Source organism: Vanellus vanellus, assembly GCF_965231255.1.
Source record: "Vanellus vanellus genome assembly, chromosome: 18".
Classification (NCBI taxonomy): Eukaryota; Metazoa; Chordata; class Aves; order Charadriiformes; family Charadriidae; genus Vanellus; species Vanellus vanellus.
The window spans coordinates 8,141,381-8,154,535 of record NC_138923.1 but is presented as its reverse complement, the minus strand read 5'-3'; the positions used below and the strand labels follow the sequence as shown (position 1 = coordinate 8,154,535).

Sequence of the window (13,155 nt, the reverse complement as noted above, 5' to 3'; positions counted from 1 at the left end):
AGGCAGTGAAAGCGTAGAACCACATCTGATAGGATAGACATGGTAGATAGGATCACAGGTTTTCCAACATCCCAATTTAGAATTACTTGTTAAACTCCCAAATTAAAGGGACTGCTGCACGCTAACAGCCTTGCAGGAGGGAGGTGAGCAATGAGACCCCAACCCGGGGAGGCTGGTGGAGCATTTTAGAAAGAGGTTCCTGTGAGTTCAGGATAAAAACAAAGTGAGCGCCCACATTTCATGAAAAGGAAATTGCTTTTTCCAATCCTGGCTTGCTGAATTTCCCATTTTTGCAGAAAACTGTTCTGTTAAGCAGTGTTTCCAGCCAGCAGTTTCCATACATGGGAGTGCAGTCCAGAGCGCATGTCCATGCAGAAAAGCAAATTTGCTCTCTTTCGCACCCATGCAATGTGCAAATGACCCCTGCTGCAGTGCGCAGGCTTGTTTGGAAACTAGTTTGAGTCTCTACGCTTCAATCAGGAATTAGCCGCAAACCAAGATCTCTCACCCTCTTGCAGGCTGCTAAGTCAGAGACCCATTAACGGAAACAAACAGGACAGCGTGACCCCAGCTCCTAAATACCCCAACGCTTGGCAGGATCTGAACATTGCCTCCAGCCCCTGGCTATTTTGTAGTCTTGCAAACGAACAGAACATTTTCATTCTGGACCATACTGCAGCAGCTCTCTCTTTTGCATCCAGCAGAATAGTGATGAAAAATCACATTTCTTAGGATGTAAGCTGCACAAAATGTCCCCTTCACCGAGAAACCACAACTCAGACTATTAGGATTCACCATTCAGATCTGTGGCCTACTTTCCCTGACTGGAATATGTAACTACGGACTCTTCCGTACACCTGCGTGCTGTGATCTCTAACTATTCATTGCTGTCCAGCCAAGACAACCCAGTCTTTCCCTTGGAGCAGCCTATTAGCTATACGCAGGAGTTTAAGCACTGCGAGTACTCTACTGTGGAGTTTTCATGTTGGGACCACAGTCAGGATTTGATTTTTCAAAGTTATAACATCACACAGCTGAAGTTAGCTGAAAGTTTGAGGTATCTTCTGTGCTGCTGGGTCCCAAGTTGCATTAAAGTATATTAGCCACCTAATTCTTCCACTTTATTGCTTGACATGACAAAGGGAAAATCAGAGCAGAGGGGACAAGCTCTTAACACTGAAGTCTGAAAACACAAAGTGCAGTTCACGTTCCCCTGAAAGCAAGCTCGTCCTGACTTCAGTTGGAGCACTATGCAGAATGTAGAGATAATAACAGCTTCTTCAAAAAATGTGCATATTCTTCAAGAAAGTTTTAAAAATGACTAGGTATGCTTGGCTTTACCTGCATGAACTACTGTTTAAGTAATAGCAAAAAGTAAGACAGTAATCATGTATCCCTGAATGATTAATATATTGCTACATAGAATTCATTTCACATTAAGTCAAGACCTGTATGTGTGGAGGTTTGCAGGGAGAGGTGATAGCTTTTATGGAAGTAACTCCTACATGTCAGACTGGTGCAAATGTAAGTGAATTAGAAATAAGTAAAATATTTCCACTTGACCAAAAAAAAAAAAAAAAGGAGGGGGGAAAAACACTGAAGTTCCAGTTTGGGACTGACCAGCCCCTCTGCCCCCATCTCAGCTCATCTCTGCTCAGACAGACTGAGCAGGTCACAGACCTGAGCTACTGTCACTAAACGCTCACCATCAAAATTGGGAGACGCTTACAGAGGGCAGCGCACTGCCAGTGCCTGAGCAGAACGGCAGCTTCAAGGGATATCAGTCTCCGGAGATCACGGATGCTAAACTCACTTAAAAACAGACAGTGACGAATAGTCTGAGTAACAGTCATTGTAAAAGTTTATACAGAAGTTGCTTTGTTTTCTATTTATAGCCGCACTGTGTTTTTCTTGTAATACATTTTTAATGACTTATAAGGCCTAGTTGTTTATTCTCCTGAATCCAAATACTTTCTCACCCTGATAATGCAAGCGAAAAAGCTTTGCACAGAAGAGCTACGTGGGAGATGGCTGGATCTGCTCCCTGCCCTGGCAGCAGGCTGGGGGATGCTGCATGGCTCTCGGGAGCCCCATGGCACCCGAGGCACTAATGCAGCAGGCACCCCAAGCATGCAGCTCCCCACTGCCTCTCTGCAGAGGGACTGCCTGTCGAGTGCCTTCCCTGGGCCAGAATATTTCCAAATTACTAATTATTCCAGCTGCATGCAAGGGAGTCTCATTTTACATGTTATTTTGCTTTACATTTCCTAATCCAACATCAACCTCAGTTAAAAAACAAACCCCAAACCTGCAGTGCCATGTAGGCAGTGGCCCCTTCAATCTATGTGTGTTGAAAAGTGAAGTATTATGGACAACAGACCAAACAAAAGCAGAAGATGGGACACTTTGAAATGGCAGGCATTTGCATGAAATATAATTAATTTGCTAAACTAGCATCCATCCCTAAGCACAAATGCTTATTGCCTCGTGATGAGTCTAACCAGAATGGTATTAACTCTACTGTTTTTTTCTAAATTGTTATATACCCAATATTTTCTTTTGACTCTTCTTTATATTTAGATTAATAACTATGCAATCACTTCATTAGTTTATTTAGATTATGTTATTTTAGGAAATTATTGTTTAGATCAGCCTTGTCCTTCCCATCTATCTGTGCCTTCCCAGAATTAAGTAATATCTGAGGAAACCAATTAATTGCAACTCGACCGCTGTAATGGGGTCTGCTCTACAATGTGGCAACGTCTAATGGAGTTTTAATTTCCCCATGGTGAGTCAACATTTGCTTAAAGAGAGAAGACTGTTAGAGCAAACCACTGCCCGAGACACACACAGCTTCTTCCACGTCTGTGGGACTGAACAGGCATCTTGGGGCTGCTGCTTCGTTTGTTAGGGGTAAAATTCACAGAGGGTCATAGCTGGGGCATCAAAGAGCATCCCAATTCCCACCACAGGCTGAGGTTTCCCATTGACTTGCAGAACACGGAGGACGTACAGCCCTACTGGGCTCTCTGGCTGCACCTCCCAACCTTGCAGGAGTCCTGGGTGCTAAAATGAACTTGTCACCCAGTGAAGGTTTGATAGCCCTTTTTCAATGCGTGGTCTTCCTTAGAAAATATTTATTTAACTGTCCTGAATCCTCGCTATGCAGTTGCACCAGCAAGTCCTTGTCACGGACCAGAAGCCCATTGTGGTGGGAGGCAGTCAAAAACAAGAGTTTCATCCCCAAGGAACCTGTTGTACCCATGTAACTTGCGACACACACGGGACAGCAGAATTTATAGTGAGATTTTTTCTATTAATTGGATTGTTCAGAGTATTTAGTACTGTCAGAAGTTAGATTTGGGATTCTGGGGGGAGGCGAAGCCCTTTGAAATGCCCCTGGTCCCTCCCTTGCTCAGGCCCCGGGCATCTCTGCAAACCTCAGCCTACGCGCTGTTGACTAATGACTGTTTTGCTTGGCGAACGCTGACAAACTTCTGAAGTCGGCCTGCGTTCCCAATCTTCTGACAGCTTAAAAGATTTGAAACAAAGCTACATTATGATGCAGCCAATTTCAGCAGCATCTGATTAACAAAAAGGAGGCCACAGCTACCTGACAGCAGCTGGTGGTTATTTTTTATTTCTGAAACAAACTGATGGCCTCAAACATTCATACATGTATTTATTTTTTTGTTTAAATGTCTCATTTCCAGGGTTTTTCTGGATCGTGAGGGGAAATAAAGTTTTGCAATTCTTCTTCTCATAATAAGTCTGTCCAAAAATGATGTTGCTCGTTGTTTTGAAAGATGGTTTCATTTTCTACTCAAAATTGGTATGAAAAATTTGCCTTGCCAAATGAACATTGTATACTGAACTTGTCAAATTCTCTCTCCTGACACAAATAAAAGATAACATTGGGTGGCAGCATGTAAAACAGCACTGACAAGACAGCTAGGATGGAAGCAAAGAAATGCATATTTTTCTCTTTCTCTTTTCCTGAGAAGGGTAGGCGAAAGATCCAGGTGAGCGAATGCTGATGTGTTACAACCAAAAATACATCATCTAAAGACTTAACAAGCCATTTCGATGCGGGTTTTAAGATGAACATAAGCGATTCCATTTCTGATTAGCAAAATCATGACAAAAGTCTCGACTTTTTCCAGGCAACCAAGAAAGCTCCTAAGTAGAAAGAGTGGCTGGATGAAAGGGGTATTCAGTTAAAAGTTCACAACTCTGCCGTGCAGGCTGGAAGGACTACTTATACACTGCTGAAAATTATTCCAAGTATATTTAAAAATAAACAGGGTAATGATAGTACTTTCATTAGATCTGCAGTCACACCATGTAAGTGATTTTTTTTTTCCTATTAAAATTGTTGATTGAAGGCTGTTAGCTAGTTATCAGCCCAAAATTACATTTTTTCTCTCCTAGGGGTTGCCTCTGTTAAAAATCACAACAACTGCCTAGTTAGTAACAAGAAAAGACTCCTAAAACTGCAGTTTCGGGTTGGGGGGGAGGAATACAAGCATGAAACACAGATTGCACCTTCAAATCCCCAATGGCATCACGCTTCTTTGTTCTGCTAAGAAAAATTAACCTCAATCTCGGCTCAAGGTCCCCCGATTGATTATCATAGTCATTTAAATACTGTAATCTCATTTTCAGCATCAGGGAAAGGGAGCGAAAAGAAGAAAAAGAGAAAGAGGTGGGGAAGCAAGGGGGAGAGAAAGAGAAAACAGAATAAATTATCTGACAAAAGGAAAAAGGGCCTTTCTGCTTACGGAGCCTATTTCAGATCCTTCCACTTGATTGGAAAAGTTGATGAAGTTTAAATGAAGCAGAATTAGAGGCTCAGGCCACTGAGTATTGACAGGGGCCCATGGAAGAATGTGCAATTCAATAGGCCTGATTTCTGTGGAAAACAGGGGAAAAGCCTAAATGGTATAATCTTCAATCAAATCTAACATCGACACTGACAAGGCAGGGTAATGAGATAGGCCAGATCAGGCATGTTGGTTAAAGAAATTAATCCCTCTCGCTGCACCAAGAGTTCAGCTTTGATGCCTATTGTACAGACCCCCGTCCCAGCCTATCTAAATGCTAACTAACTGGGAGTGTGATCTGGGACTGTGCTTTTCATTGCTGGGGCTAATCTGATAACAATTTTAGCTCCCTGATTATGGCAGCAGAGGTAGCACGGCAGCCCCTCGCCATGGCACCGCGGAGAGGGAGGAGAGGGGCAGAGCGCGGCAATGAATGCAGCCGCACCAGTGCAGGGAAACTTGCATTTCGGCGTGTATTAGAGCTTTACCACACCGTAACGCGTGGTAATTAGTGTAGTTACAGTCGCCTCCTGACCAGCTGATTTGTATCTCCTGGGAAGCACCGAAGGGGCCGGGCAGCGAGCAGGAGGGTGAGCAGAGAGAGCAAATGTAAAGGGATGTTGGGAAGTTGAAGAGTGTGCTGCAAACAAAGGGGCTCTTCTACCTGGGCGAGCAGCTCTGAAGCTCACGACTAAAACAACGTTTATTTTTCAGGCTAGTTAGCTCTTTGCTAAGAAATACGAGGTTCGCTGTGTTTGCTTTTCTGACCCCCCTCCCTGCCCCCAGCCTGGGAAGAACACTATTATTTTTAATCAGGTTTTACTTGTAAGGTTTTCAGGCATAAAAAAGCACATTGGTTTGCTTAAAAAACTAAAACTAGAGATATTACCCTGATATTGAAGTTGCCTTAAAGGCTGTTGGAAAACTAGTAATAGAGTCCCACTTTCATTTATCTATGCTAGTTCAAATAAATGTGAATAGGAAAGTCAGTGTAATTTATTTTATAAAGTACAAACGGTTAAAAAAGAAAATATCCTCAAAATGCAGGTTCTGTCTAATCTGTACAATGTGAGCAGCCAAGCAAGAACAAAACGTTCCTTGCAAGATGACAAAGGCTTCTCAAATTCAATAATTAAGCATAAGAGCATCTCTATGAATTTGCATGGAAAGCAATCTGCCCTTGGGGAAAGTGTGGCTAAAAACTTGCAAAACTGAAAACCTGCGATCGCCGTGATCGTGCTTCGTTTGCTCTATATTCTGCTAGGCAGCACTCAAGAAGAGAGAAATGATTGTGGCAAAGGTTTAAAAACAAAGAGCTTTTGGCCTTTTCTCTGGGCAACTGCTCACCAGTTGCCTGCCCAATGCCCTCCTGACCAGGACGGTCCTTACTGAGCCTCCGCCAGCGCTTCCTCTATGGTCAGGACATTTTCTTGTGCCTCTTCCAGAGAAGGAGGAATATTTATTGTTGCTGGGGTGGGAAGCTGAGGATGGAGAGGAAATAGGGCAGAGATCTTACTGCGTTCTTACAAGTTTTAGCTGGGTCTCTGGTGCTGCTTTCAGCCTGCTGGGTTTAGTGTCTCTGGAGAAGGGTTTGCAGGTAAGGGCACGTTACCAGGATTTGGAATACCCCCGACTTTCTGCATGGTGTCTTCAATTTGAATTAGTCTGAAAATCATCTCTTGGTTTAATGTGGTTTGGGGCCAATGCCATAGACTGGTGTTGGCTCTCCCCCAAAGTTTCTTAAATCTTTCAGACAGTAAAGCCTGAGTTTTAGGTTCATCATAAAAATTTATAGCCTGCTGCAGCTCTGGATGCACTGTGAGTGCATGGACCCACTTGTGACCTTTTTTCATTTTATTTTCTTTTTCCTATTCTGCCTACATTCTCTCTTCCTTTGGCTTAATTTCTGCTTTTACATCACCAACAACTCAGGCAAGAGGCTGTACGGGCTTTCTCTGCTGTGACAATGCTGCTATTAGGGTCATAATGCAACAGTTCGGTCTAATGGTTATTATTGTGCTGACTTCAATAATGCACTTTTAAATCAAAGGGCCTTTGAAGCTTTATTTCCATTGTATTAGACAAATAAACATAGAAGATTTTCACAAACATAAAAGGCATTCACCTTGTAATGTTTCTGGGCTTATTAGTCTCACCAATTTGCATTGTTTTGTTCACATAAAGGATCAAAATGCCCTTTTGCTTGCTTTTACATACTGCGTGCTCATCTTGGGGGTGAGCAGCTACAAATGCCCGGTGCTGCTGCTGCTGGTGCCGCCCCTCTGACCACTGAATCACAGCTGGCAGTTTGCAGCCTAAGTCCTGTCTTCAAATAACCATGAGAAAAACCCACTACTTTCATTCATGCAGAATGTTTACTTGCCTCTTGGAAATGCCTTATTTATTTCAGTGGTGTCTGTGCAAAATATGGGAGGGCACTAAAGCTCATAAGGAGTTTAATTTTTAGTGTACCAAATAATTCATTTAAAATCTTAAATGAGTTCATGCTGAGAAGAAAACCCTTAGAAGTCAGAGCATTGGAGAGACAAAGCTCAGAATCAAACCTAATGATTATTTGACTAACCAGCCCTTCGTTAGTTTATTTCTCTAATGAATTATTGAGCTGTACTGTGTAGACATTCCAGAACACATTTTTAAAAGCACAACACTGGCCTTAGATTGCAAAAATATAATAGTAGTAGTGATATAATAATAATAGTAATAAGCACACAAAATGCTGCATGAACACTAATTAATCCTCAGTGTCCCCAAGCAGCAAGCACAGAAGACAGGATGCAGCACATGTAGTGATTTGAGGTAAATAGTATAATTAACACAAAATAAAAGACCACCTTATTCCAAATATGGCTCACAGTACTCGTGACTACTCTGCTGTGTATTACAGGGGTTGTTCACCTAAGACAGACAACCCAAAATCTGGTCCCTGACCAAGTTTGCAGTGGATGTATTGATTCCAAACAGCTGAGAGCAGGTATTCGGAGAGGGAACAGAGTTATTTAAATCAACAAAGCTAACACCTGAGGGAAGTTATCCAAGTGCTCTGGAAGCTTCCTGGCAGGGCTGTGATGCTGTCAGTGGCATTTGCCACACCTGGAAGCAGCTGTGAGATCTCACTGTGGCTGAACCCCCAGATCATTCGGGGGGAGCAGAAGCATGCTGTGGACACCATAGGGACCTGCGCTGACTTTGCATGCTCCCTCTGTAGGCGCTCTGCGGAGAGGGAATGATTTTGCTCTCTGTCAGTCCCAGCTGTCACAGTTTCTGGTGGCTCATACAGCCGCTCCCTGAGCATCCAGTGATGGGTATGTTTTTAAGGAAGCCTTTATTTTATCACCTTTCCTTCCTGGGCAGGTTAGCAGTCCTTGAACAAAGGTGGATGAGAATTACAAAGGTGAGTGGTGCTTCCCAGCTCTGCCCTGAGAAAGGGCTTGGTGAGATGGGAGCATCGTTCCAGGTTCACCTTGGCTCCTCACTATACCAGCGCCGGGAGAGCTAAAGAAGATGAGTGGATTTGGAGAGAAGGTTTAAAAAAGGAAGGTGAGGGTTAAAGGCTCAAAGATTGAGCACAATAGTCAGGTGTAAAAGCCCTGTTATAGCCACAACACAGGTCTATTAATAAACGCGTCAACTCCAGAGTGATGGAAAACCTGCCCTTTCAGTAATTGCTATTGCAAGAGATGTTTTTGATGCATGTAGTTTACGACTCAAAGTTGTAATATCCTTTTTTCACACCATGCATTTGTCCATGTTTGTCTCTTGTATAATTAGGGTTTTTTTTCATGATGTGACACAATTTTAGTTTGATAAAATGCCCATTGTTCCTTAGCTGTCCTTTCTATGGATTGCTCCAGAAACCAAAACAACTCTCAGCAGCACCTTGCACTGTGACAAGTCAGACAGCTTGGAAATACTTCATGATAAGGTTCGATAGGCGCGAAAGGAAAAAGAAAAATGTGGTGAGTGATTTCTGCCTTTACTTGGTAGCCAGGTAGTGAGTGGAGTCCCACAGCTGCCCAGCTGGTGCCCTGCCATCACCCACACCGAACTACTCTCCCTGGGCATGGAGCAGACTCCTGTGTGAGCATGGGGAGAGGTCTCCCATGTATCCCCATCCTCCACTAAAAAGGGCAGTTCAGCCTCCCTGGCCTAGTTAATCCTTTCCCTGCTGGGATTGCCAAAACCAAGGCTATCAGTGTGCCAGTTCCAAGGGTTTTGCGTGTTTTTTGATCATATGTTCTCCTCTGGAGACTGTAGCTGGAAATTTTATTGCTTGAGTCCTGTAGCTTTTGTTCAATCTTTTTTGGAAAAAAAAAAATAATAATCCAGCCCTCCGGGCTGGAGAGAAAAGCTTAGGAAAATGACCCCTAAGTGGCCTGGCATTCAGACCAATAAATAGAGCCTGACATCAGTTGTCATATAAATAACAAGCTTTTAAAACAAATATTGCACATTCCAGTAGTGCTGAAAACTTCTGTTTGTTAAATCTGGTTTTCCAGCAGCCTGGAAGACTGGGATTGAGACCTGGCCCAGCCTTTCCCAGCCTCCATAGCACCATCCTCCTCCTCCAAACCGCTGATTCTGAAACCACTTTTTAATGTTGGGAGATGGTGGTTTGGGCTCTGAAGGTGAGCTGGACGCCTCTCTGCTCGGAAGGCATTTCATGGAGAGCAGTTCCCCACTTTTTTCATGGTAAGAGGATGCTTTGGCAGGTGGGTCTTGCAGCTGTGATTTCCCATTTACCTTCGCACACCAGGGATATGTGCAATGCCAGGCTGGTGACACAATGACTTTAGCAGTGATGTGTTGAGCTTAATTATGGCATATTATCAAAAAGATGCTAATGTAAATGTAACCAAACTGCAGTGGGCCATTTTTACTGGAGTGCATGTCAGGCATGCTGGGGGTTAAATGCGGTGAAGTCTTGTTTCCTGCTCAGAGCTGGCTTATTTTTGTAACACAGTAGTTTTCAGCAAGTTTGTACCAAGAAAAGCGCTTGGCTAAGGCTTTTACTGGTAAAAACAAACAAACCAAAAATGCTTTGCTCAGATTTTTACTGGCATCAGTAGATGAAATACTTTTCTCGGTTTTATGCTGCAAGCAAATATATATATTGATAAACTAAATGAATTCCTTGATTAATTAAAACACATCACAGATTCTACCAGAGAATAACAGAGCATTCATCCTTAGAAATCTTGATGTGAATAGATGATGTTTTTAATCTGCGATAGCCGGCATGTGTGGACACATCCTGGGGGGAGGAAGGGGCTGGGCAGAGCTGAGGCAGGAGGGTCAGCCAGAAACAAGGATGTCGGCTGTGCAGTGGTCTCTGTTTGGATACATGATGCCTCATTTAGAACATTCATGAGAGAACTGAGAGAGAAAGCAGGGGATCCCGTTGTTAGCTGCTGCAAAGTAGCGGGTCTCTCACACTTGCACTAAGGTTTTGGGGACTAAGTGCTAGTTGGAGGAAGATTGGGCTGTAGGTGTCCCATCCATGGCAACTGGGCTTCAGGTTCTTGTTTGTTTGCTGTCCTGTGAATGTTAATGACAACTGTTGGAGCTTTGTGTTCCTCAGTGCCCTCCCACAGCTGCCAGAAGCACTTGTCCAAGCAGCAGTTGTCTCAAAACCTTTTGTCCGCTTCTTCTAAACCATCATGTCCTTGTCTTTCACTTGGCACTGCACAGCATGAGGGTTGGGACCTGCTGGCCATCCCTTTCAGCAGCTCTCTCCAAAGTGCCTGGTCCCCAGGGCTCTCCCAGAGAAGGAAGAGATCCCAGGCTGCAGTTGGAAGCATGAAGAGGAGACATGGCAGAAGGCTGATGCTGTGAGTATGCCACTACTGGCGTGTGCGCCAGCGAGTGGGACTGGCCAACTGCCAGTGCTTATCCAGTAAACTGCCATCCCATCACTGTCACCTCTGGGCAGCGGAGAACAACCTGGTAAATTCAGCATTCATTGGGGCATGACGCAATGTGGGAAGGTAGTTGGCAGGGGCTCAGCAGTTTGCTGCACAAACTTTACAACGTTATTTACTGAGCTGTAATCACTCCTGATTCCAAGAGTAAAAGCATCCCTTTTAATAGCCCAGTTACTTCATGGTAAAGAATTGCATCACGTGAATGCAGATCTCTTTACGTTCCTACCAGCTGGCTTGCTGTGAAGGAAACCCTCCTGCAAGGAAGCCTTGAGAGAAGAGACATTATCCAGAATGCTGAAATTTAACACTATTTTTCTCAAAACTTGCTCAAATTTTAGTTTCACCTGGCCAGATAGCAGAAATACAGATCAAGTCTTATTAAGACAGCCCATGGTTTATGACTGCTCAGAAATCCCACTGCCAGGATGCTCTGCAACAGTTACGCTGAGAAAACACTCAAGCCCTAAAGCTGGGGCTGAGCAAACTGCTGGACCCGAGGGGAGAAGACATCAACTGAGCTCTAGGGACAGACGGTGCTTGGCCAAATGCTCCCGTCCAGACAGGCAAAACTCCCACATAAATCAACATAATCTTAATGACCCCATATAATTTGCTTGCAATGTATACATTACAGGAGAGGAGCTGCCATTCGTAGGATTGCCCCAGTGTTATATTTGTAGACCTGGGACTTAACGGCGCTGACAAGTGGTTTATACCTATTTCAATTTAAGGAATGTAAATGCATTGTGAAAATAAGTAGGATCAACACAACCCCTGTGATTATGCCTTAGCATACCTTAAATGCCATATAATTACATATTCTTCTGATTCATATTCATGCATCACCCTAAAAGTGTATTTACGGGCACACTTTTCTAAGAAAGGCAGAAACAGTTTGGAGAGATGGGGAAGATGCGGGGCTGCCTCCTCTCCCTCCCAGCAGTGCAGGAGGTTCGCCGTGCCTACATCTGTCCACACCAGCTCTTTCTGGGGGGCAGCTAGGTGAGGGAATCTCCTCTGATTCCACTTCTCAGCCAAGAGACCACCACTTCCTCTCAAACTTCCAGGATCCAGAGAAAAGAAAGAAAGTAGACATTTTGGATTTGAAAAAGCGAAAGCTGCTTTTGAGTTATGACACAAAACCTACTTTTTTTTTTTTCTTTGCCTTCCTTACATAATTTCAAAATCTTAGAGTTTCGGGGGGGGGGGGGGGGGGAATGTTCAATGTTGCAAGACTCAAACTTTCTGTGATATTCCGAATTCCGCAATTTTATGGCCGCCTTTCAAGCCTGCCGGTGCCGGGTTATGATTACCAGGGGAACTCAAGACCTTAACCACCGCAGCAGAGGCTGAGCCGCCGTGGTTTCAGTGTCACCGCTGTCTGGTGTGGAAAACCCACGCTTTTGAGCAGAACAGGCTGCCCCCACCAGGAAGAAGAGGAAAAATGCAGCTGGTGAAGCTATTCTGCGAGTGCCATCCAGGGGAGGAGAGCTGTATGTACCGCGGCTGCTGTGGGGGAGACGGCGGGCTCCGGGGGAGGCGGGGGGGTTCAAGCCTGACCTGTTGTGCCTGTGAGTGTTGATCGGGGGGAGGCAACCCAAGTGAGGTGCCTGCAGCTTTCTAAAGCCCACCCGGAGCTCAGCCCATCCTCAGGACGGGGACAGAAGTGAACTGATAAAGAGAAGAAGCGTCAGGAGTTCGCGAAGTGACCGTTACCTCCACAGCCGCTCTAAAAATCCTCATTTAGGCGATCAGAGTTTGTGTCGTCGTCCCCCGTCCCCCCCCCCCCCCCCCCCCCCCCGGACCCCCCCGTTGCGAGGGGTGGCAGAGAGCAGTCTCGGTGACATCTCGGTCCCTGTCCCCCAGCGGTCCTCAAACCGTGGGGCCGTTGTTCAAAAAATCACCCGAGCCTCGGGGGGGAAAACCCATCCCATGCCGCTGCCGGTGGCCATCCCGGGGCTACTGGGTGTTTAACGGTGCTAAAACACGAAGGACGAGTGAGAAAACACATTTTTCCCTTCTTGCCATATAAATTAATGGGAGGGGGGAGCTTGTTTTCGTCCGTTGTCGCCCTCCAGGTGCCTTAAAAGGAAACTTTTCCGCTGTGTGGCTGCGGTGGCCCGGGGCTGCCCGCGGGGACCGTGACACCTCCCACCGCCCCTCCCCGGGGCCCGGTTGGCCGCTATCGGCGTCAGGGAGGGTGTGGTGGTGATGGCGGTGGGGTGACCGGGCAGGTAGCGGGGACGGAGCGGAGGGACCGGGGCTCACCTTGAGGATGAGCGGGTTGCGCAGCATGCTGTCCCGGGCCACCCCCAGCCGCTCGTTCTCGCTGCCCGGCTCCACCTCGGCCAGGGACAGCGGCTGCCGCGGGGCCGCCATGTCGCCTCCCG

General features: G+C 45.4%; 1 protein-coding gene across 1 annotated transcript in view; it reads right to left on the bottom strand.

Annotated features, from left to right (window-relative positions):
* CFAP77 (cilia and flagella associated protein 77) overlaps positions 1-13,144 on the bottom strand; it is a gene marked incomplete at both ends in the record, with an annotated part of 61,364 nt that extends 48,220 nt beyond the window's left edge. The window contains one exon of the mRNA XM_082492658.1: positions 13,034-13,144. Coding sequence (XP_082348784.1) covers positions 13,034-13,144 — 111 coding nt within the window. The remainder of the gene's footprint in view (positions 1-13,033) is intronic.
* Positions 13,145-13,155: the final 11 nt, after the last annotated feature.